The sequence below is a fragment of the Pleurodeles waltl genome, chromosome 4_1, assembly GCF_031143425.1.
Source record: "Pleurodeles waltl isolate 20211129_DDA chromosome 4_1, aPleWal1.hap1.20221129, whole genome shotgun sequence".
Lineage (NCBI taxonomy): Eukaryota > Metazoa > Chordata > Amphibia > Caudata > Salamandridae > Pleurodeles > Pleurodeles waltl.
The window spans coordinates 351766445-351792264 of NC_090442.1; the positions used below are offsets into that span (position 1 = coordinate 351766445).

The 25820-nt window shown below is 42.1% G+C and overlaps 1 protein-coding gene across 2 annotated transcripts in view; it reads left to right on the forward strand.

The window, feature by feature from the left end:
- The window catches only part of PIK3C2G (phosphatidylinositol-4-phosphate 3-kinase catalytic subunit type 2 gamma), a 2001768-nt gene that overhangs the window by 655903 nt on the left and 1320045 nt on the right, over window positions 1-25820 (forward strand). For both annotated transcript variants that reach the window (XM_069228485.1, XM_069228486.1), the window contains exon 9: window positions 18476-18589. In XM_069228485.1, coding sequence (XP_069084586.1) covers window positions 18476-18589 — 114 coding nt within the window. The remainder of the gene's footprint in view (window positions 1-18475; window positions 18590-25820) is intronic.

Below are 25820 nucleotides of genomic sequence, written 5' to 3' on the forward strand. Positions count from 1 at the left end.
ATCTGAATATTATAGTAATAAGATGTGAACATAATTAATTGCAGTTATCTCTCAACAACTACACAGGAAGACTGGAAGTGAGACTAGATATCATCTGAGAAAAGGACCCAAAGATCCAGACAAAGGCAGTCTCTTCTCATCTCGCCTCGTCTCTCCTCATCTCTCCTCATCCTCTTCCTCCCCCTTGGAGTACCTTTGACCTTCAGTTACAAATTCTTGGAGAATAGAGGTGTTCTGGGAAAGGCATTGGGATATAGTCACCATTCTGCTCGTGTGTAAGTTGGGTATTTTTACAGAGTCTGCCGTGACAGAAGGCCAGCAAAAACAAGATCAGCAAAAATGGAAGGGGAAGGCAAAAATGTTGGAGGGGGATAATCCTAAGGCTCACAGATCTAACAGGAGCAAATATTTCCCAATCTCACCTCTAATTCTCAAAATGATTCACATGCAGTTTTACATGCCGTTGTTTTGTTATCATGTATTCTACTGTATTTAAGCCTGTAGATACCAACTGCCTCGGTGGACCAAGGGCCTCATTTAGGGTCCCTATTTTTAAAGGTGTTTGCCAAATGGGCAGGGGATTTTTATCAAAAAGTCTCTGGAGCACTTACAACAGAGCTGTCAATGCTGACCCACAATGCCATGAAATCACAGTTCGACTTTTTGTTTTTCAAGGAATGCTGCAAAAAACAATTACTTTTGTCTTTAATGTAATAAGACATGCAAACATAGGCACATGCAGATTCTATTGGCATGCATTCTAACATTAAAGACAGAACTACTGGCTTTGCCATTTCAAATGTCTTGACAGTGAAGAGCACACGCCTGAAGTCTCAGCATATTAAGTCCTTATAACCCCATGCAGTACCACAAGCTTTTGCTGGGTGTCTTGTGACTAAAAAGAAGCTTCACTTTATTACAGTACCAGTTCAAAGTATATCATTTAAAAACATGCTTAATAGATGAGTCAATAGTCATATTACCAAAACTTGTATAATTGTTTCTTAAAAAGTTTTAAGTTTAAGATGGACCACAGTGGGTCATAAGACAACATCGGTATGGACCATAAAGGCACATACAAACCACTTGAGTTCATGCTCACAGGAAAAAGAAACCAAATGATCCAATAACAGATTGAGCATGAGTAATAACTCTTCATAAAAAATAATTAAATGCTTGTTAATATTTAGTAGGTGTTATTTTGAAAATAAATCATTTCCTCCACTAAATAAGCATGCCACTTAAATTTAAAACCTAACAATTTATATACAGAATTTGCATTCTTATTTCTAAGATGATATGTACAAGAATTTGCTTATAGTCCCGAACAAGGTGTGGTTTGGGGTGAAGCTTCCTTTTCACAGTAGTTTTTGTATTCAAAGTCCCAATAACATACTGAAAACAATGTATTATATGCATTTTGGATGAACAATCCTTCTAAAGAGTGGAATTATACACCAAACAGCCATCAGCAGTATGTGACATTTTACTCCTTTTAAGCCTACTGTTAATAAAAATTTGTTTTTAGAAGCGTAGTTATAGAATATCCACAGACATGTACAAAGCCAAAAAATATGTTTGTTGAAGGACATTGTTTGCTTCCACCTTTGCTTACATGGCATTGAGGACAGGATGAAATAGAAATGGAAGCCCTTCCCCCAACTGGGAGGGCATTTCAGTACAATGACAAATGATGTTTCTACAGTAGCTAGCCCTCAGCCAATTTAATTCCAATAAATGTTTCCAAAAGTGTCGCTGACAAAGCTCTGCTATTAGATACAAAGTGGTTCATCAACAGAAATGAAGGAGAATTTTTGATGGATTCATACATTTTTGATGAATGCCTCGACCCTGTCTTCCTCTTATTAAGGCCATGTAGTTAAAGGTTGCAAGCCAGCAAATGATCACAGAGACCCTTGCCAAGGGTTGGCTCTGGGTCCATGAGCCATGTCTTATTCAATCCCTGAAAATATTTAGCATGTAAATCATGGAACAAACATGTTAGAATATCGTAATGTATCTCCAAAATTCACAAAAGCATATTTCTTTGTCATGCAAAAGCATTTCAAAGCAGTACATCAGATTGTATTTCTGCTTTGAAAAATATTTATTAAAAGTGTCAGTTTTTAAACAAAAACTGTGTAAAGTTACTGCTCCCGCTATGACAGCAATGCTATCTGTGAACCAAGAGGCAAGTCAGTTGTCATGTGCACCCTTTGTGGCTAGCTGCCTATAACACACAGAACAACATTATAGTTCAATTAATCAAACATGAATGGTTTTGTATAGCCCACGTCCTGAACTCATATGTTTGAAGATGTTTTGATAAATCATAGGGAGGCTCTGTGAAAATGTAATAGTCTAGAACCACACAATTTGGTCAAGCAAGGAAGGCAGTATTGATTGAAGTTTTGTTAAGTTTTACGCTGTGCAATTCATCCACTAGATGGGTATCTCTTTTTGACATCAATGGTTCATGCTCAGTCCTTAATCCTTTCCAGAGCAAATTAGTGTGTGGGTTACCGGAAGAATACACACTTTATTTTTTGAAGTTTTACAAAATCTTGCCCACGAACATATGACATTTAACAGACAGACTAGTTTTAATGTTCTGTTTCTTTACTGACACAAGATTTGCCTGTATTTGTGGGATTCAGAGCAAAGGCCATGAGTCAAACCTGGTTTCCTAAGTCACGTGGTTTGCACTTGTAGCCACTAAGGCATCTGGCCTTTTAATAAAACTTCGTTCATTTTGGGATTGAGGCTCCAAAGGAACCTCAAGTTGAGTCAGAGACAAGCATATGGCTCGAGCCTGGCCAGACCTCAGCCCCACCTACCTGTACCTATGTCTATGTGTTCACCAGCATTAATTCTTTATACATATTACAAACTGTGTTTACGCATTAGGCTTTAACCTGTTTTTTAAAAATGGTGTTATATTGACTGTGTGTTCACTTAATATGAGAGCATATGCTTAAAATGAGTTATGACTTGCTTGATTAGATTTTTGCAGAATGTTTTATTTTGTGTGCACTTTGCCAGTTGCCCTTTGCTTCCCAAATGCTCATTGTTAACGGAAGTTTTAAGGGAATGTTATTTACTTTTAGACTGCTTCCTTTTAGCTCCAGCAGGAAGGTAAATATTCTTCTTTCTTTGCAATTACTTTGTTTCAAATATTCCTATATTTGTCAATTTTTACTACTCTTCCTTTTCTCAGCATGAGGTTCAGAAAACCAAGTGCCCCAACTAACTCCATAGGTATGTAAGAGTGTATTAAGTATATCTGCTCCCCAAAGCTGTTGAAGAGGGATAGAGATATGAAGGGAAATGGTGTCCCAATTTACACAACACTGAAGATCATTGGTGTGTGTTGGAAGGTAATATGTGGATTGACAAACGGTCAATATAATGACTGAGTGACAAATAGTGTGATTAAATCAGAGATCTTTAAATGGCGGGGAGTTGCCCCCCTGGAGATTGATGACATCATCTGAAGGGTGCACGCTTCCACATTGAAAAAATATATTATCCCCATTAATAAGTTGTTATTACAATTGGGTTCCATCCATTCAGTACGCCCAGATTTTTTGTCTTTTTGGAACACCTGTTTTTGAACTTTTTACTGTTGGTGAGTCTCAATACATGTAGCTCACTCTCGGTAATCACATGGCAAATGGACCACGCATGTTTCCCGCCAGTGTCCACCTTTTAAGATAAGGCCACTGAAGCACAGCAAGGGTTAAAGAGACTTGGCTGGTTAAGTAAACACGTGTGAGGGCAGAGCATGTGGAGCTGCTGTTATGTGCAACCCGGTAAAGATGCACAGGAGGCCTGGCACAGATGGGTTTCTGCAGGATTAGATATTGACCTGGGATAGACTTTATAGTGTTAGCGTGCACTCATAGGCAAAGCCAGTGTGTTTTACTGTTTTGTCTGCAGTGCACATTTATAATAAATATGGGGGAAAACTGCCTTGCAGTGGAGTCTTGCTTCCCTTTTGACTACAGAGTCCAGTGACATATCAAACTGGAGTGGGACATGTGTGTTGAAATCAAATCTGAGAGTTCCAAGAAGATAACTGTACAACTTATGGGGCATCCAGAACTGTCATATTTCTCTGTCTTAGCTCGGGATCAAAGTCCAGGCATTATATTAACCTGCTGGGCTAAGTTAATTATATATCTCTCCAGCAGGAAAAAAGGCCTCCAAACACAAAAGGAGTGATTAACAGCACTTCTCTTAGGTCCTGAGGAGGAATGGGTGTGGATAAAAAAAAATCTGTGCCTGTCAAATACCTGTTACACTGAACCAGGGTTGCGTAACAGTCCATGTCCACTGAACAGAGGAGGAAGCCCAAACAACTGGAGCCAACACAGGAGGGTCTTCTCTTTAAATGTTTGGTGGGAAAGACCCTAGCAGTAATGTCAGTAACAGGCAGCGTTGAGACCCCTGCATCATATCTGATCAGTGACACCTGGATGATCCCTTCTTGAACTGTCACAGCATGCTGTGCAAGAGGTTTGGGACAGAGTTTGAGAGGTGATGTGGCACCCTTAGATGGTACAGGGGGGTGTGGCTGCTAAAGCATTCAACCCCTCCCCCTTTAAAAACTCTTACATACAGGAGAGAAAGGGTTCTTGGAGTTTTTGTGATGATGGACCCTGGTACTGTGACTTCCATGGATCACTGAAGGGAGAAACCCACTGATGCCAAAAAGGACCAAGGACTCTGCCCCAGTTGACTCCAGTAAAAGTGGGTCTCTCCAAACATAAGTGAGACTGCCCCCCCTTCAACACCCTGAGGACTAGCTGGGAGACATATGTGCACTTCTGCACCCAGGAACAAAGATCAAGAGGAAAGCTGGTGCAGGGAGCAATCAGAAGCAGCTGCCTGTAGATCACACCACTTTGAAGGTCAGTAGGTCTGCTCTGCTCCTGTTCACTAGAGCTTAAGGAATAAAATGAGCCCAAGATTTCCCAAATCAGCTCAACATGGCCTGGCAAAGATCAGTGACCTTTGACCTTTCCCAAGCTTTGGTGCATGTGGGTCTCTGCCGCACCATCCTTCAATTACCCCTAGGTTGGGCCAGGGCCTGGGGGTCGGTGCAAGGATTAAATATTTAACCCACAGAGGGGTGTGAAAAGGGCCCTATTTCCAGGCTGATTAATGAAGAGGAAGAGCTGTCATGCCCCCCAACTGCGGTGGGATAATTTCCCCCCTGTCCATGTCTAGACACAGAGGGGTGGCCACCAAACAGCAGAGAAACTACCTGCAGGAACAGGCAGGGGAAAAGAGCTAACTGTTCCTGCGGGATGAGATTCTGCCAGGTTGGGGAGCCGGCAGGGCCAGCCAAAGATGGGCTCTCTGCAGTGTCCCCGTATGTGGGAGGCATGTCTGGGGGTGTCCTGGGTGGGATGGGAATCCCCTTCCATAAAAAAACAAAAGAAACAGCTACATGGCTCTCCCAGCACAGTGGGATATCTGCCTGATAAAATATTCACTGTGTGTAGCTGGTGCACTCTATAATGCAGGCCTTGATAATTTGAATATTATTCTTGCCTTGTGGTGGTCCCAGGACAACAGGATCACAACGAACTTGGAAAGTTTTGCGGGGGTTGTAGGAGTTACAACAGCCCCCAGAGGTAATGTTTGTAAAACTGGCCCTGCGTTTGCTGGGTCAAGGATTCTTTTACCCTCTAGAATTTCTAGCTAATTTTAAAAGCATTCCCAAGACTACTTCTTTTTCTCTAGAACTAGGAGTGCAGCACACTCTAGGGGCTGGTTCTCTGGTTGGATTTTATGTGATTAGAATGTGGCAGCCTTTAGGTGTTGTTTTCATGATTGCATTGTATATTGTTATATTGTCTGAAAGCATATAAACACACAAACATGTTATGATTATTTTAAACTGCTTTATTAATATAATAATATTGACAGTGACTACTGTTTAAAATGGATATAGTTTATTAAAATGGACAATTGTATTTATACTTTGTTATTATTGATTCTTTCATTTATGCTCAAAAGGATGGTGGCTTGTTGATCTTGTACCCTTGATAATGCTAATAGGCCTGGTTTAGCTAACGTGTTACACCCCCCCCCCCCCCATATGGTGATGCACTTTGTCATAGTTGGGGGGGGTACTGTAATTCTGGGTGTCATTTTAAATGTGATTTCACTGGCATCTAAGGTATCTCTATGTGATATATATGTATGCCAGTGATTGGTTATTACAAGCCCATACCACCTCCTCTTAGTAGACCTCGGATTGCTCTTCTTGACTATGCTGACCGAATCAAGAGCTATAATGGGTGTTTGATTCCCAGTCAGGGGAAATTGTGGCTGTATTTTATGTGCATGCCTCACATCCTGCACAACTAATAACCTGATTTTCTACAAAAATGTAGACAAACAAGCCTGTTTGCCTGTGTAAAAAAGGAAAAGAAAGCCTAACCCACACATTAATGGTGCTACATTTATCAACATCATTCTGTGGGTTAGTGTTGTATTGGAGTTATTTGTACAGATAGTTGTGGTTGCTCTGTGAATACATCCATGCTAAGTGCAGAGAGGTGGTGGGGGGAGAACTGGAGGCCAGATACAATGCAGGTTGCGGGTACTGTAGATGCCTCCAGGAAGTCTGAAGGGGGGGCTCTGCATGGAGCCAGTTGTGATGAGGTAATAATTAAAGTAGATAGTGTAAGATAACACATTAAGCAGTAGTGGTGGATCATTTTAATGATGGTCAGTTTACTTTCTAGTGTGCTTATGAAAAGCATTATTCTTTAAGCACTGATCCCTGGAGTGGGCTCTTCAGCACCTAGTACAACAAATGCTGTTTGACTATGCAAAGATTCCTGCTGGAGTAGTTTTAACTTTGGCACCCATAATTTCACATAATCCCAGCTGTGGATGAGGACTGGGTAATGGCAGGCCAATTTAGAAAAGGAACATTTCTTTTTCCCATTAGTGTGTTTCTGAGACTTTGTTCTTCATGCAACATGTGGGTTTCCTAAAGATGATTTCCAGCTATGGGTTGGGTATCAGAAAGACTGAGATCTCAAGGGGTGCTGAAGGCAGTCCATGTTTGTCACAGTGCATTCATTGACCCATAATTGGTGTTCTAAGAATAATGCACACCCATTCCTTGGCCTCTTTGCAATGCACGCGCACACACACGTATATTTATGTGTGTGTATATAAATATATATATATATATATATATATATATATCCTCCCCAGCTGATGCAGACCGCTTCCACCTCGCCGAGGTCGGTGCAATACTGCGGTAAGCCGGAAACCCGCTATCATACACATTCAAGCGTCAAATTTTCGTAAGGACACCAAGATCTCACTTCAGGATGGTGATTCACAAGAAAAGTTTATTCATATATATATATATATATATATATATATATATATATATATATATATATATATATAGAATACCATTCTATGGAAAGTGTATGAAGGAGTTACATTGCCCCATGTACTAGCCTTGTGCACCACAGGGACCTCGAAGGAGACCAGGGGGCGCCCCTGCAACCCTGGCAGCCTCCTTGTGCATTAGTGGTCAAAATTGGTCCAGCAGAATAGTTGTGTTTTATTTCTGTTCTGTGTGGACTGAATGTCTGTGAATTATTCTTATTAATTATCATCAGTAGGTTTAGTGATTAATATTTTTGTAGGCTGAGAAAGGTTTTCAGTGTTGGTGAGTTTAAAAGGTCAGAAGAGAGTAGGGGGATCAGAGAGCTGCAGGAGCAGAGAGAGGGCATTACAGAAATTCAGGAGATAGGACAGGAGGTTGTGCAGGCCTATGGGAAGCAATGGAGGCATCAGCAGTGACAGAGCTAAATGAGCGTGCAGTGAGGAGGTAAAAGAAATGGCATAGTATTGTATCCCTTATGCCTCAGTAGAATTCCTACTGTGCAATATAGTTGAATAAGCTTCCTCCTATTAAACATGTTCCATACTCTGAAAATGTAGTAATCACACACACGTCCTCTTGAGTGGAGCCAGGTGCAAAAACATTTTGGTCAGGGGGCTTAGCATTAAACAGTTTGAATACCACTGGGTTACACTAATACATTAGGGTATTCAAAACATAATATTTATATAATGATAATTCTCATTATATTTCTTAATGCAATTATCTGTTATAATTCTGTTACATATTATTTAAATTAGATTAGCACATAAACACTCATTTATAATGTGATTATGTATTCTGAATTTGTTTTTTTAACATTGTATGAAACTGGAAGGCTGGTCATATTCCTAAAGAAAATTTAGAAATATCATACTGTTATCAATTTCACAAAAAATATTTCCTAAGATATCACAATTTTGCTCCCTTGATCAATTAGAAACGTCAAGTGATATGTTTTGGAATGGCCTTCTACTCAATTCTGTTTCAATTATAAAATCTCTGCCAAATCCTATGACATTCAGTATCCCTTCTGTCTATGTATGTAATCTTCCAATCCCTCTTATAAATGTACCTAGAGAAATAATTGTCAGGTACTCACCCATTGACGAGGCAGAAGAAAACATGAATACTAGAGCACAATAGAGGCATTTAGATCCCCATACTAGGTTTGCGAATATGAAAGACCAGCTTTTGGCAGCAGAGGCAGGTACGTTCAGATCATGGTAGCAGTGGCAGTGACATGCATGCAATGTTTCCAGGTTCTTTTATAGTAGAGACTTGTACAGAGAAACTGCATCTGGCAGCTTTCATACCCTCCACATTTATTATTTTCCCCTTCTTAGGTTCTTTGTACTTTTTATTAATCGCACTTCTTAATTGCTTTGTAAGATGCTGAATAAATGCTGGGGCAGTGTGACTGTGTTTAAGGCCCTTATTACAACCGTGGTGATCGGTGGAATAGTGGAGGTATAACTGCCAACAGGCTGGCGGTACCTATGTCCACTATTATGACACTGGCAGTTTGGCCAAAGCCAAACTGCCAATCTACCACACTGACCCCTTCCCCCTACCCTTTCCCGCTCCCTAAAGCCCTCTCCCACCCTCCCCCTCCCTCTCCTGACCCCCGCACAATTACATACATACGCGCACATACATGCACACCCATACACACACGCATACACACATTCACACATGCATTCATACACACTCACAGCAACACTGACAAATATACATCCAAGCAGACATGAAATCTCACAACACAATATGCACGTACAGTCACACCCACTCATTCCACACATGCATTACACACGCATGCAAGCATTCACACACAGTCACACACACCCCCACTCACACACACAACACTCCCTACCCCACTCTCATGTCGGAGAACCCGATTTACCTGCTTGCAGGGGGCCTCCGGCAGGAGACGGGACACGGCACTGCTGCCATTAGCAGCGTCCGCCAGCAAAACACCGCCAGGCAGTGTCACAGCTCATGATACGGTCTGCGGTGTATTGCTGGCATGGCACCGCTGCTGGCAGCAGCGCCACCTTTCTGCCGTCCACTGCCATGGCCATTGATGGAATTCCGCCAGTCTTCTAGCGGTATTCCTTCTACGGTCATAATGGCATGAACGGTCGGTAGCCACAGCAACAGTATGTTGCCGGCTGTCGCAGTAGGCGACATTTGCCGCCAATGTCATAATGACCCCCTGAGTCTACTCTGATGCACAGCACTGACCTTTTCCTAAAACAAATGGTGCAGGAGAGGCTCGAGTTTGGCCCAGACACCATGGTGAGGTGAATAATGGATACAAGTTCTGAGACATACCACCACTGATGGCCACAAAATATTTGTCTCTTATCCCATTCACCCATGTTTCTGTGCTGGGCTGTCGCATAGAATGCTGTGTCCTTCTAGCACTCTGAGGACATTTGCTTAAGGAGTTTGTGGGATTGATGTCTGTAGGTAATCTGTCTTTTCTGGATGGTCCATCTGGATTATTCATCTTTTTGCTGGTACTATAACTCTTCAAACTGTGACACTGTAATTCAGTGCCACATTACACATGCTCTGTTCCAAACACTGTACTGTTCATTTTATTTAACTGAATTGAGTCATTTACTTTCTAGGAAAACCACTGTAAATTGGAACAGAAATTGCTGAGATCCAAAATCCAAACTTGGGAGCACTGATTTTTAAAGGCATCAGAGACTTTAAGTGTGTACCCCCAATTAGAGTACTAGTACTGAAAGAGGGTCTTGAGTTGATCATATGAGTCACTAAGGTCTTGCATTTGTAAGAAGGTTTGGTTATTTTAGTTAAAGGAATCTAAAAAGATCTGCAATAAACTAAAAAATGAAGTGCAGAAAAAGTCATACGTTCCGTAAAACTGTAGCCATGATTGAGTTTAGTAAATTCTTCAATCACTAACTAATGTACAGAAAAAGATTGGCCACCTACTCAGAACTTGGCACAGGAGATCATATCTTTAAGAAAGAAGATTCTGACTGAAATCTGGGGAAAAAGAAGGCACAAGGACGCCTGACCTCTGCTAGCACTCTGGTACTGTAACTGTTCCTCAGAGTTCAAGTGGTTGACATATTGTTACCTGCTACGGTGATAGGGTTCCAGGCTCCAAGATGGCCCATCTGTCCTCTTTTGACTGGATCATGTGAGATCCCTGGCTGCAGAGAGACCGGGGGTCATACTACAGAATTGCCTGAGGGGAACAGCAGGCATTTGCACCCACTTTTCACACCCTCTGGCCCTTTTGGATTACAGACGAGGCTGCAGGGGCTTGTGCAGCCTCTTCTGTAATACAGATAGCGCTAGCACACATCTAGCATCTCCACTATTTCAATAGGGCATTCTCTCATTTGAATGAAGGCAGGGCCCTAGTCCAATGAGGGAATCTCTTTACCTCTGAGCTGCTCCAGTTTATGGATGCCGGTGCAAAGGAGAGACGCTTTCAGGAGTTGCACTGACAGTGTGTCACAAAAAGGTAGTGGACTGTCAGTGTGCATTTTGATGGCAGCCCTTTCGAAGCAGGGTAAGGGGGATTCTATGGACCCCACATACATCCCCTTGCAGGTGGGTGCTGTCACCCTGCAAGGAGATCTTCCTTCCCTCTTAAAAGTGCAGGTGGGTTGCTGCCTGCAGTATGGAACACAGAGCAGCTTTGAAGCAGCCACTCCGTATTTCGCTTGAGTGTGCAGCTCCCAGAGCAGCATGAGTTTGTGACTGCCCTGAGGGGAATGCATTCAACATCATATGGTGCACTTGCCCTCTTTGCCCACAATACTCCAGTTTGAAGGCTCAAACAGTGAAAGGGCACCCTATAAGTAATAGGGCCCCAGCTGTAAATGCCAGGCTAAGAACTAGCTGGCTGTATTAGTGACAAGAAGAACAATTATCCAGCAGTTACATGCATATGCAACTTCTGGAGGCTTAGACAAGGTGTTGGTATTTCTCCAGGCATAACATTTTCACAGCAGGCAATATATCTAGATATGTACAGCTATGATGTTTTTGACTCTCATATAAGGATTCCAATGGGACCTTTCCAGCAGGGTTTCCTAAGCCAGAGCCCTGTCCTGCTGCTGGAATATTTTGAAAGTCAAAAAATGTCAAATGTCAAAATGTAAGACCATGGACTGGTCAGCACATCAGTGCCGGTAATGAAGCTATATTGATGGCTCTTCAATCCTGTGTTATGCCACTCTGAGCTTTTAGCACTAACACTAAAGGCAACAGGTGGAACTCAACAAAGACATACTGACTTTGAGAACCACCAGTAACTTTAGCTTCTCGTTCTGCCCTCTGGAGAATTTGTCACTGATTCAGGCTTCTTTTTTTAGTGCCCTGGAAAACCTATGTCTTCAACTATTAGGTTAAGCCAGAAGGTAGAGATGAGGCCACTGTTCCATTGCAACTGGCGTGAAATCACACCTAGGTCCAGGTCAGCCATGAACCCTGCTTTCTGATTGATGAGTCATATTTTCTAGGAACCTTCAGCCTCAAAAAATTAAAATACATTTTCTCTTGCTGTCCCTATTTGTTTTATATTATGGTCTTATTGTTTTTCTTCTTAATGATTTATTGATTTCTTTTTTTACTAAATTGTCTTCGACATAACATTGTTGGAACTGTTTGAATTTAGTTATGCATTTTTCTGGGGAACTCCCTACCATCTGTGCCATTGGTACCCTATGTTTAGCAGTGACTATCTTTGTACTGTACTGTGACAGGACTGGTAACATCAGCTTGTTTGGAGATCTCCCCCTACCCTCCCTCACAATTAACCCAATTTGTGGCAACATCTGTGTTAGAAATGGGGTTTTTGGTTGGCAGTCAGGTTACCCTCTGTCCAAGCAAGAACCCTCACTCTTGTCAGGGTAAGTCACACACAATCCAAAATGATCCTGTGCCCACCCTCTAGTAGCTTGGTACAAGCAATCAGGCTTAACTTAGAAGGCAATTTGTAAAGTATTTGTGCAATAAATCATACAATAACACAATATAGCACCACAAAAATACACCACACAGTGTTTAGAAAAATATATAATATTTATCAGGATAATTGTAGGTCAAAACGAATAAAGATGCAATGTGAAATTGTAGAGAATCACTGAAAAGTGATATAAAGTGTCTTAGGTCTTTAAAAACCAAACAAAGTCTCTTTCAAGCACAAAGTACCTGGTTTAAAGTGGAAAATCTCCACAAAGGGCCGCAGAAGAAGAGATATGTGGAAAAATGTTGTGTGCGTCGATTTCTCCCCTGCACACACGGACTTGCATCAGTATTTTTCACGTGGGGAAGTCGTGCGTCGTTTTCCGGTGCGCAGACAGTCTCTTTCTGTGGTTCGCGGGATTACCAGATGTCCCGGGGTCTGTGCGTGGATTCTTTGGCTTGTTTTCTGGCTGCGCGTCGTTCCGGGAGGCAGTGCGTGGAATTCTCGTTCTCACGGCAGGCGTCGCATCGATTTCCCCTCTGAAAGTTGGGCGGCGTTGTCCTTGCGAGGCCGTGCGTCGAAGTTCCGTCACCCCAAAGGTGTCGCGTCGATCAGCATCGGTGTGCAGCGATTTTCTCGCCGCGGAGCAAGCTGTGCGTCGAAATTTTCGGCGCACGAAGAGTCCAAATGAAAAAGAGAAGTCTTTTTGGTCCTGAGACTTCAGGGAACAGGAGGCAAGCTCTATCCAAGCCCTTGAAGAGCACTTTTACAGCCAGATAAGAGTTCAGCAAGGCAGCAGGGCAACAGCAAGGCAGCAGAACTTTGTAGAAAGCAGTCAGGTGAGTCCTTTAGGCAGCCAGGCAGTTCTTCTTGGCAGGATGCAGGTTCTGGTCCAGGTTTCTACTCCAGCAAGTGTCTTATGAGGTAGGGCAGGGCCCCTGTTTTATACCCAAATGTGCCTTTGAAGTGGGGGAGACTTCAAAGAGTGGCTAAGAAGTGCACCAGGTCCCCTTTCAGTTCAATCCTGTCTGCCAGGGTCCCAGTAGGGGGTGTAGCAGTCCTTTGTGTGAGAGCAGGCCCTCCACCCTCCCAGCCCAGGAAGACCCATTCAAAATGCAGATGTATGCAAGTGAGGCTGAGTACCCTGTGTTTGGGGTGTGTCTGAGTGAATGCACAAGGAGCTGTCAGCTAAGCCCAGCCAGACGTGGATTGTAAGGCACAGAAAGATTTAAGTGCAAAGAAATGCTCACTTTCTAAAAGTGGCATTTCTAGAATAGTAATATTAAATCCAACTTCACCAGTCAGCAGGTTTTGGTATTTGGTATTACCATTCTGGTATTACCATTCTTCCTACTCCTTTCAGATCAGCAGCTACCACTTCAATACTGTATGAGGGCAGCCCCAATGTTAGCCTATGAAGGGAGCAGGCCTCACAGTAGTGTAAAAACGAATTTTAGGAGTTTTACACTACCAGGACATGTACACTACACTGGTACATGTCCTGCCTTTCACCCACACAGCACCCTGCTCTAGGGGTTACCTAGGGTACACATTAGAAGTGACTTATATGTGGAGAAAGGGCAGGTTTAGGATTGGCAAGTACTTTTGAATGCCAAGTCGAGATGACAGTGAAACTGCACACACAGGCCTTGCAATGGCAGACCTGAGACAAGGTAAAGGGGCTACTTAAGTGGTTTGCACAACCAGTGCTGCAGGCCCACTAGTAGCATTTAATCTACAGGCCCTAGGCACCTATAGTGCACATTACAAGGGACTTATAAGTAAATTAAATAGTCCAATCAGGTATGATCCAAGGTTACCATGTTTAAAGGGAGAGAGCATATGCACTTTAGCACTGATTAGCAGTGGTAAAGTGCGCAGAGTCTAAAAGCCAGCAAAAACAGTGTCCAAAACGTGGAGGGAGGCAGGCAAAAAGTTAGGGGTGACCACCCTAAGGCTGTCAGGTCTAACAATCTGAATCCACATTGCTATGAAAGCCAACAGGGAATGGGGCATTTCTGTCAGCAACCTCTCTAAAACAGGAATCTTGGGCAACGTTTACTCAGAATGAAATATGATGGTAATTTTGAGTATTATGTATCTTTACTGAGACAATGCTGGTTGTCTATTTCCATCTTTGTTCAGCTATAACAATACTTTATAAAGCTTGAAAACGTATTATTAACTAACTAGATCACTGAAATAATAACCTCCATTGTGTAAATCAGATTTTCAAAATAGCCCATAAATGTCTAGACTTCAATCCCCAGAGAAACAAACTGAAGCTGATATAAGCCTCTGTCAAACACATCCTAGATAAAGTAGTATGAATACTAGAAAGTGCATGCAATATCTTTGGCAACATTTTCCCCTATATAACATTGAGTTTGGTTTACAAGCAGCAATTTAAGGGATGTCCTTCTTTATTTTTGCTAGAACAAACCCATACAAATATAATTAAATATTTGTACACCTAAATAAGTGATTCTTTACATTTCTATTCATAATTTTTTTTTTAAATGTTTTCCACTCAAAGGATTCTGATTATTGAATGTGGGGGTATCGAGATAATCAAAGAAAGACTTGGATCAGGGGCATTACTGCTGGAAGATGTGTTCCTTTAGCATTTTTGATCTGCTAACAAAAGCAGAATATCATCAGGATGTTCTTTCCCAAACAAATGCACACAGGCAACATTTTTATCTACGTGTAAAGCAACTGCTAGACTTTAAGTCACAAGGTTAAAGAAAAGTGGGAAAAGATGACAACTGTCTTGTCTTTTCAGATGAAGAAAGGAAATTGGATATGAAATCAGTGGTCATTGCGTATGCGTTAGGTCTTGAATATGATATTTGGATCAAAATAAAACAAACTTCTAGAGAAAAACTAAACCCCTTTAACGGAGACATTGAAAGACAAGCCAATATCACCTCAGGAATAACAGTGACAATAAATGTCTTTATATCTACATAAATAAGTTATGTCAGAGATTTTGAGTTTCGGTGACATGTTTACCCTTAACCACTTTAGATTTAATAAATCAGCTCTGTTAATATGTACAATTGAACACATCTAGACATAAAGGTCCAGTAAAAAAACTTCTAAGCTGGGGAACATTCCTTTAAGCATTTTATAAGATTCTGTAAGGCAAGCCCTACAAGAAGGAACATATGTAAGCAATTCTTTAATTCTATTAGTAGTGGATAAGTGGTTAAAGAAATTGGTAGGTACTGTGTACTGAAAGACATTACCTTACTCAGTCTCTCTTCCCAACACCAGTGCACAATAATTGTGCCTAAAATCTGCTAAACTCGTCAGTTTGATAAGTCACACATAGATTCCTCCTCTTCAAATGATTGTATATGAACTCCATTAATTTTGAAGATGAGGATACCATACCTTTATTGCCTCTGAAAATTGAGTACTCTTCATCAGTGTACAGAACCATGTACTGCTTGTATAACATTCATAAATTTAAGTCTCAATAACTAAATAAAATTATTCTTAGTTACCGTAAAAAAAATTCTGTGCCAGTATTAACTAATACATAATCTGCAACTGGTATAGAATCAATACTTATTGTACTTATACTAATAAGAATGTGGAATATTAGAATATGATCAACTTTGAAAAGCTGCTACAAATTATATAAAAAGCTGTAGTCCAGTTCTGATAAACTGTCCTACAAACATGAGACAATTGTAAGCAATCCTTCAACTTTTTTCTTGTTGAATTTATTGATTGTTGTTCAATGCAATCATGATAATCCCCATTTCCTAGATAACAGTTTTGGGTCAGTGCTCAAGAGATTGGATAGGGAGCAATGACTTATGCCCTATGTTACGTGCGAAAACATATTCCAGCAAATATACTACGTAGTTATCATGCCAGAAGGTTATGTGTGGGCAAGACCAAACTATGGGTCTGATTTAGAACTCAGCGGATGGGTTACTCCACCACAACGGTGATGGATATCCAGTCTGACGAAAGCTAATCCTCTTGAGTAGAATGAGATTTAGATTTTGGTGGATGGGATATCCGTCACCGTTGTGATGGAGTGACACCTCCGCTGAGTTCTAAATCAGGCCCTATGTGTGTTAAGGAGTCCGTTTCACCACATCCCCTCTCCAAAACTTTATTACACCTCTCTGGATGTCGAATAGCTCCTAATGTTATCGGGTTGTAATGGCATCAAGACAGTATCTTGGTGGCTCACTTAAAGATATCAGTCCAATGGTATTCATTCAATGTTATTCCATGTTCCTTTTTCCCAAGCCCACCCTGAATAGGAATTGCATCCCCATCTTCACGCCGCCTGTTTCAACCGCATTTAAGAATGTATAGATGTGAAAGACAGCATGCCGCTTATTGTCATTATTAAGGTATTTCTCAAAAAGGGTTAGGTCCCTTGTTGCTCATATTTCAATTTGGAGTTGCTGGAGCCAGTGCAGAAACTATAAATTTCAGAAGCATTCTGTTTCTTGCAGGCCAAATTCTACTTTGAATTGTTCAAAACGTTTCACCTCCCCCCTCCTAATAATAACAAGGAGAGTCTTGCAGCTCCTCTCTTTCCATTGTTAGGACTGTCTTCATTGTGGTGTGAATGTAGGGAAATGTGAAGTCAGGCTTATCTGTAAACCTATGTTCTCCTAGACTGAGTTACTGGAGAGGTCGATTGTTTGGTATCCCTTTTTATCTTGGGAAGCCAAGGAAACTCCAGAGTGGCCCACCACTTAATGTCTGCTGTAACATACACTACCCTCTTTAGTTTTCCCTCTTGGGTTAGTCAATATGATATTGCATAGTAAGAACTGAGAAAGTTAGCCATCCCCAGTCCTCCTTGCTTACACCTTACTGTGCATTGACTTTTATTGATTCTCAAGTTTTTTGCCCTGCCATAGCGATTCTACTATTAAATCCTGATTTATATGCAACTTGTTCTTCCAGTTCCCTAATTCTAACTTTGCTGCTTTGCTTATTTTTTTGGTCCTTTTCCTTGGCTTTTGCTATTGTCCCTGCCAGCTCAGTTCCCCTGTACCTGATGGATGTTTCTGCCCAGAGAAGGGGACCTTCTCTTTATGTTCTCAATCATGCCTTTTGGAGGCTGAGATTGATTGATTTTTAACTCTGAAATATGTTGGTACTTTTGTAGTTCTTTCATTGGGTGTCGCAAAAAGTTGGCGGGAACCATTGGGGAAAGTATTATATATTTTGTGCACATAGTAAGTTTAAGTTAGTGCCATCCTAATTCTGTCCTTTTATTCATCGTGTTCCTTTTGATCTCCGGCACATGTGGTTCCAAAGTGAGTGCAAAAAAAGCACCAACAGAGGGCACCCTTTCCTGCGACTCCTCTAATGTGTATCAATTGTGATAACGTATTGTTAAGTCTTAACTTTCCCTTGGGAGTTTCATATTCTGCGAATACCCATCCATAGAAGCTCTCCTCTAGGCCCGTCTCTTATGGTGTCTTCCATGTATTCCCAGTCCATCCTGTCCAGTGCTTTCTCAGAAAGACTAGGATGGCTTTTCTGTTGCCCTTATTGCCTATACCTAAATTATTTAGCGTTTTCTTTTAAACACTTGTCGGCCTGTTAATAATGAAATCAGATTTATCAGGTTGGACAAGATCGTTAATCCAGTTTGTAGGAAGTTACAATTTTAGTGAAAGTGTAAGATTTATGTTTCTAGATTTATTTTCTGCTTCTCGCGGGGGGCCCAAGGTTAAGATCTGATTCAGTAGTGATTTTCTAAGCAATAGATACAAGGTCAGGTAAGCACTGGGTGAAACAAAGGCACTATTTAGATTTATCATATAGCAAGAGAGAATAAACCCAAAGGTGGTGAGATCTTTCTTAAAGTCAATATTGTGAAGAATGAGTGACACACGAAAATAGAAAAATAAGCAAATAAACATCCATAATATTGCATAATATATATTTATATTTCCTAAAGCGAATATGCCCATATATAATAGAGTCTATAGAACACACGATTGAGATACAAGTGTGCAACACGCAAGAAAATTATTTGGAAAGTCTATGCCAAATATTCGATGCATAGTGTTCATTTTGTAATATTTGTTCTTTCACAGTGTCTCGTGAGTACTGTAGTTAAAGAAGTCAAAACGATTTGCTACATGCTTTCCTCTGTTGAAACCAAGGACATCAGGGATGCTGTTGAGGTTCTTCGTCTTGCGTCAGTACAGGTATGAACGTGTTTTAGTTGATACATTAATGGCATTTCAAAGCAGTTGAGCCTCAGGCGCTTGAATATAATTTGGCATCAGTTTGTGTCGGTGATTAAAAAAATGGAAATGCTGGCGTCAGATGTGCATTCCTAGAAAACAGAAAGTCAGTTCTGAATTACTGTGTTGATGAGGATTCGGAATTTGTGCCAATGGGTAATTAAGACAGAGCGATTTAAAGCACTTTCATTAAAACAAAGAAACGTGATATTTTTAATATATCCTCTATTACACTGCATATTGGAAGTTGAGCAGATTATCGTGAGTATGTGGCCCTTTTTTCAAGATTACCTCCAGTTTTTTTGCGCCTTCTGTGCTGAAACTCTTTTGTTGGCATTAGAACTCTGTGCACATGTTCTCTGCTAGCCAATGGTAATATGCTTGTGCTCTAATCTTCGAATATGGCAATATTCTCCTACACTTGTGACATTTAATTTACTTGTACCCAGCCCCCCCTTACATTTAAAATGACTTTGCCTCCTGCACACACAAAGGAATCTGACATCACCCCCAAACAGTTTGGAGTCTTGACGGGGTAAAGGAGAGGATGTTGTCAGAAGTAGATGTCAGGGAGGGTCAGGAAGCCCCCACACAGAAAGGCTAGCACCAGATATAAATATTGGACCACCAGAGCCACTTTTCAGAGCACTCTTGAACCTGTGAACGTTACAGAAGAAGGACTGCCCGCTGCTTAAAGGACTTCCTTGCTGACTGAGAAGGGAGTCTGGACTCGCTTGCCTTCATCCCAGACTAACCAGAGTGACATTTAGTTGGCTGACCTCCTGTGTGAGCCATAGGGATACACGCTCAAGGCCTCCCTGCAACTGTCCAGCTGAACTGCTGCAACTGGACCTGCCTGGACATGCAAATGCACCCACTTGAGCTCTGCTGGAGTGAGTCCATAATCCCAAAAAGGTACCTTCCCAGCTCCTGTATCCTTGCCAGGCATCAGAGTTTACTCCTCCCCAAGAGAAGGTGAAAATTGTGAGGTTTGGATCCTTGTGTATACAAACAGGCCCGTTCCCACCAAGACTCTGCTGCCAGCAACAACTGCCAATGTGAAGCTCTGGTGAACCCTACTCTTCGTGCTACAGCAACAACAGCCCACAACGACCGCAAATGCGAAGCTACAGCAATGATCATCCTTGATGTTAGACCAGCTTGTTGCGCTGTACTGGTTACCATCTGAGACGCTTGACCAGCAGGACTAACCTCACCTGTGCTTCAGTGTGATAGGCCTGAGCTTGTGACTTTCCCCTGGTCTAGCATGACGAGATGACTGCAGGTGGTGCTGTGTTCTTTATAGCGCTGTTTTCACTGAAAGCTTTCAAACTGAAAATCTCCATTCTGCTGATTGGATTGTTGTAATTCTGGTATCATTTTATTCACTAAAATGTGTTCTATTTTTCTAAATTGGTTTGAGATTTTTCTTTTGTTGTTTTCAATATATCACTGTTGGTGTGCTACATAAATACTTTATACACTGCCTCTAAATTAACCCTGACTGCTTTATGGCAAGCTACCAGAGGATTAAGCACAGCATAAGTTAGGGACTTTTTGTGGTTCACCTTGACATGGACTGCGGTTGTTGCCTGAGTGAGGCTTCCACCCCCCCCAACCAATGATCCAATTTCATACAACAATGTATATCCAGACTCAAAGCAGCTCTTAATATTAAACTTGCACTTGCAGGTGCATGCCGAGCATGTACCAAACATTAGAATACAGTCCCTGCCCTTTCTGTGCCAAAGTGTTCAAACATAAGGGCTCCAAGACTCTACAGACAATTTTGAGACCATCATCTGGCTTTTGAAGATACATGAAACATGCCTTTAAGAAAGTGTCAGAAATGATCATCTTTTGTGTGGTACCGCCCCAGATCTTTGCTTTGTCTGTTTTTGCTGGCTGTAGAACTATATGTACTTTACTCCTGCTAACCAGTTATGAAGTGACTGTGCTCTCCCTTTCAACATGCTAAAAATTGCATACCACTGATTGGCATGTTTAACTTGCCTACAAGCCCATATTAGATAGTTAAATGTCACAAGTGGGCTGCAGCATTCATTGTGCTAGCCACTATAGCAGAAATGTAAAAATGAATGCAGGCCTGCCACCAGTACCCTGGCTGTGTAGGTTTACAGTGCAAATTCGACTTGCCAAAATAAACCCTTTAGATAGGCCAAAACCCACCTATTAAATATTAAGTTACCCTTAAAGATGGCCTTGCGTGCCTATAATGTGAGGTTCATGTTATTTAAAAGTAGAACATGAAAAGGATTAGTGTTGAACATGTTCTTACTGTGGAAATACCGTCAAAGCTATTTTCACACTGAATATGGGTTAGCTATTTCCTAGAATAACATTGGGATACAATGTTTTTTCATGTTTGCGATCTCTGCTTAGAAAACAACTAAAGAGTTCATGTTTTGACTTTTTAAAATAGTTATTACAAGCCCAATTCATTGGCAAAGTTGTATTAGTAATAATTATTTTATAACTGGTATTTTTGGAAATGTTGCCTGACGAAAGTCTCTAGCAGCCCATTTGCATGAGTTGGCAACTGTCATCGGATTAGGTCTGGGCAGAAAAATTCACTCCACTCGGAGTTTGCGAATTCGAACACTACGTGCTACGCTGAGTAATGCAGAGTTCCCAAATTCCACCATCCGGCGCATGGCAGAATTGTTTTCCGTTAACAAGCATGAAAATCGTTTTTGGTGCACAACTGGTGAGCACCACAGTACTCTCAGGCTGCTTTCAAGTGGGTGCTAAATTTCACGCCCACTAGCACTGCTTTTGATTTTGAAATTTCATTGTGGTGGATGGTCTGGATTTTCCATTAGGGACCTATTTTTTTTTTTTTTTTGCATTTCAATTTTCACCTTTTGTAAATGAAAAATGTTGGATAGTTCATTACCTTTTTCCGTGTTTGTTACATTTGCAATATTCATATAGTTTACTATATGGCCTAGTCTGCAAATGAGCCATTCAACCAGTAGGCTTAGTACTTGTCATCAGTGTATGAAATAACTGTTTCTGTAGTATATGTTGGTTTAATTGAACCATCATTTAGGGCATGGATGACATTAAATTAAATTACCAATGTTAGCTATTGTTTGTCTTTCTTTTTTTTTCTGTAAAGCCAATGTATATGTGGGGTAATATTTGATGCCACAGGAGGATGTGTGCTGTTGTAAAATTGTTATAGCTTGGTTAATTTTTGTGTTTGGCATTGCTTAAATAATAGTGTTTTCTACAATGTTACCATGCCTCCTTTGTCTGGACAGAGAGTGTGCATGAGTGTACTCCAATCTCTTCTGCTTGTGCCGCTCAGGGCCACTACCAATTGACAGTTCTAAGATGGCCCTAAAGAAAGGCGCTGCCAAGAAAGTGGCCTGCCAAAACCTTTTTCTGGAAACCTGTCTCTGCCGCAACAGCCTACCGAGCCTAAGCTCATGTCTGTCAGCGAGGCAGCCACTGCAATTATGGCGACACTGACAAGAAGTGCCATTGAATTCGATTTGTCCTTTTTGCAAAGTAGTATCCAAACATTTCAGGGAACAGAGCAAAATGAACAGCAGCAGCAGTCAGCAATAGTAAATCTTCCTGAATTTGGAGCAAAACAGGAGTTTGAGCGTCCTGCCGAACAAGAACCTCCTCTTTTATAATTATTGACTCTCAGATCTCCAGCAAGAAAAAGGAAGGGTACTTCACCTTCTTCTACAAGAACCCCTTCTGAGGATGATCTAGGCACAGCAAAGTCTGGGAGACACCAGGAGAGGCACAGGAAAAGAAAAGTCCCTGAAAACCTTATAATTATGGAAGGAGATGAGGAAGATGAAGACAAACATCATTGTTAAGGAAGCTGGCACAGAGGAGACAGACGTCACCCCTCCGATTCAACCTTCTCTGAGAGATGTGGCACAGGTACCAGTGTCAGCTTCCATTCCCTGCTGATACCTGCATCAACCCCTACCTCAGTAGAAGTATGCACTTGAGAGAGGCAACCGATGACGCACCCACCTACCTCCAGTCCTTCTTCAGGCATTGGCAATGACACACTAAGAAAGTTTTCTGCCTCAGTTTGGATCTTTTTTTTTTACAGTTAGCAAGCAGGAGGATAACATTGCAATATGCTCCACTTGTTACAAGAGTGTTCGTTGAGGTAAGCCTGGGTCACATCATGATACTGGAGGCCAAAGCCCTTATGAAAAAACATAACACAATCCAGTGGGAGGAGCACCTAAAAATTGCTACACATGATGGTGGTGAAGTTGAGGAGAGGTGAAGAATCATTAGCTCCAATTACTGTGGAGGTAATTAGGAAGGAGAGGGTGACATCTTTACGCAAAGCAGCCCTGTACCCACAGTACATCAGTATCACTCACATCAGCAACCTCATAATGTCAGAAGAATTAGATGGCAACACCACGGCATACAGTGACTGCTGCAAGATGCACATTGAGTCTACTGGCTTCTGCTTCTTGGAAGTCGTCTGCGCCAGTGGCCCAAGAAAAGGAGAAAATCCAGGCTACTTTTACAGGATTGTTTAGGCAGGAGGGAGTCTATGACTGCAACAGCACATTTGTACAGTGGGAAGCTGGCTAAACTGTTAGTCCTGGGACCTCCTCTTTTTTTTCTTTTGTGGAAGAAGTGGGACTTTTAGAACTTGTGGCAGCCGTCCACCCAAAATGGAAAGTTCCAAGTCGTACCTATTTTGCCAGAGTTGCTTTTACAGCTCTCCATCATGAAATGCTGCAATTGGTTGGACAAGTTTTGCAGCAAAGTGCTATTCATACTATTTGCTGGACGACAGTTGTCAAGCAACTGATTACATGTGTATCACTGCACAATGGATCTCTTTTGCAGAGTTTAGGCAATAACTATCTATAGGTGTTAGCACTGAAGATACTTTAAGGGCGATCGGCGGCATGCAACAGTAGCCATGTTCTCCATGGAAAAATCCCATTCAGCTGCACACATCTTGGAAGAGTTTAACAACAAGGTGTGTGTTAGAAATGGGGTCTTTGGTTGGCAATCAGGTTACCCCCTGTCCAAGCAAGGACCCTCACTCTAGTCAGGGTAAGTCCCACACTATCCAAATTATCCTGTGCCCACCCTCTGGTAGCTTGGCACTGAGCAGTCAGGCTTAACTTAGAAGGCAATGTGTAAAGTATTTGTGCAATAAGTCAATCAATACCACCATATAGCACCACAAAAATACACCACACAGTGTTTGGAAAAATATATAATATTTATCTGGATAAATGCAGGTCAAAATGATCAAAGATGCAATAAGTAAATGTAGAGATATCACTGAAAAGTGATATAACGTGTCTTAAGTCTTTTAAAAGCAAACAAAGTCTCTTTCAAGCACAAAGTACCTGCTTCGCGTGACAAATCTACGCAAAGGGCCGCAGAGGAGGAGAAGCGTGGAAACAAAGAGCGTGTGCGTCGATTTCTCGGGCCGCACACAGCGATGCGTCGTTTAGTTTCCACGCAGGGAGAGCTGTGCATCGATTTCCGGCGCTCAGTCGTGGATCCTCTTTGGGTTGCGGGGTTTTCAGATGCCCCGGGGACAGTGCATGGATTTCCTGCGTTGGCAGGACGAAGTCACAGGAGCTGTGTCGATCCGGTGGGCGTTGCGTAAAATTTTCTACTGCACGGCAGGCGCTGCGTCGATTCCTCTCTGGAGGTCGGGCTGCTTCGTTCTGGCTTGGCTATGCGTCGATCCAGTGGGCCATGTGTCGAATTTCGGGTCGCTACGCTGGCGCTGCATCGATCTTCTCGTTGCAAAGTCAGACTGTGTCGTTACGGTTCGGCATGCAGTGAAATTTTCACTGCAGTGCAGGCCATGCGTCATTTCTGGCAGGCTGTGCTTTGAATTTCGACGCGCAAGGAGTCCTTCTTGAAGAGATTAATTCATTTTGGTCCTGAGACTTCAGGGAACAGGAGGCAAGCTCTATCCAAGCCCTTGGAGAGCACTTCTTCACCTCAGCCAAAGAGCACAAGGCAGCAGGACAACAGCAAGGCAGCAGTCCTTCACAGAAAGCAGTCAGGGGAGTGCTTTGGGCAGGATGCAGGTTCTGGTTACAAGTTTCTTCTCCAGGAAGTGTCTTGATGAAATAGAGTGTCTACCTCAGAAGTGTCTGAGTTGGTACGGGCAGAGGCCCTGTTTAAACACCAAATGTGCCTTTTAAGTGGGGGGGGACTTCAAAGAGTGGCTTAGAAGTGCACCAGGTCCCCTTTCAGTTCAATCCTGTCTGCCAGGGTCCCAGTAGGGGGTGTGTCAGTTCTTTGTGTGAGAGCAGGCCCTCCACCCTCCCAGTCCAGGAAGACCCATTCAGAATGCAGATGTATGCAAGTGAGGCTGAGTACCCTGTGTTTGGGGTGTGTCTGAGTGAATGCACAAGGAGCTGTCAACTAAACCCAGACAGACGTGGATTGTTAGGCACAGAAAGATTTAAGTGCAGAGAAATGCTCACTTTCTAAAAGTGGCATTTCTAAAATAAAATAGTAATATTAAATCCAACTTCACCAGTCAGCAGGATTTTGTATCACCATTCTGGCCATACTAAATATGACCTTCCTGCTCTTTTCAGATCAGCAGCTACCACTCAAGCAATGTATGAGGGCAGCCCCAATGTTAGCCTATGAAGGGAGCAGGCCTCACAGCAGCGTAAAAACGAATTTAGGAGTTTTACACTACCAGGACATGTAAACTACATAGGTACATGTCTTGCCTTTTGCCTACACAGCACCCTGCCCTATGGCATCCCTTAGGGGTGTCTTATATGTAGAAAGAGGGGAGTTTTAGGCTTGGCAAGTACTTTTAAATGCCAAGTCAAATTGGCAGTGAAACTGCACACACACAGGCCTTTCAATGGCAGGCCTGAGACAAGGTTAAGGGGCTACTTAAGTGGGTGGCACAACCAGTGCTGCAGGCCCACTAGTAGCATTTAATCTACAGGCCCTGGGCACATATAGTGCACTCTACTAGATTAGAAATTAAATAGTCCAATTGGGTATGATCCATTGTTACCATTTTTAAAGGGAGAGAGCATATGCACTTTAGCACTGGTTGACAGTGGTAAAGTGTGCAGTCTTAAAACCAGCAAAAACAGTATCTCAAAAGTGGAGGGAGGCAGGCAAAACGTTAGGGGTGACCACCCTAAGGCTGTCAGGTCTAACA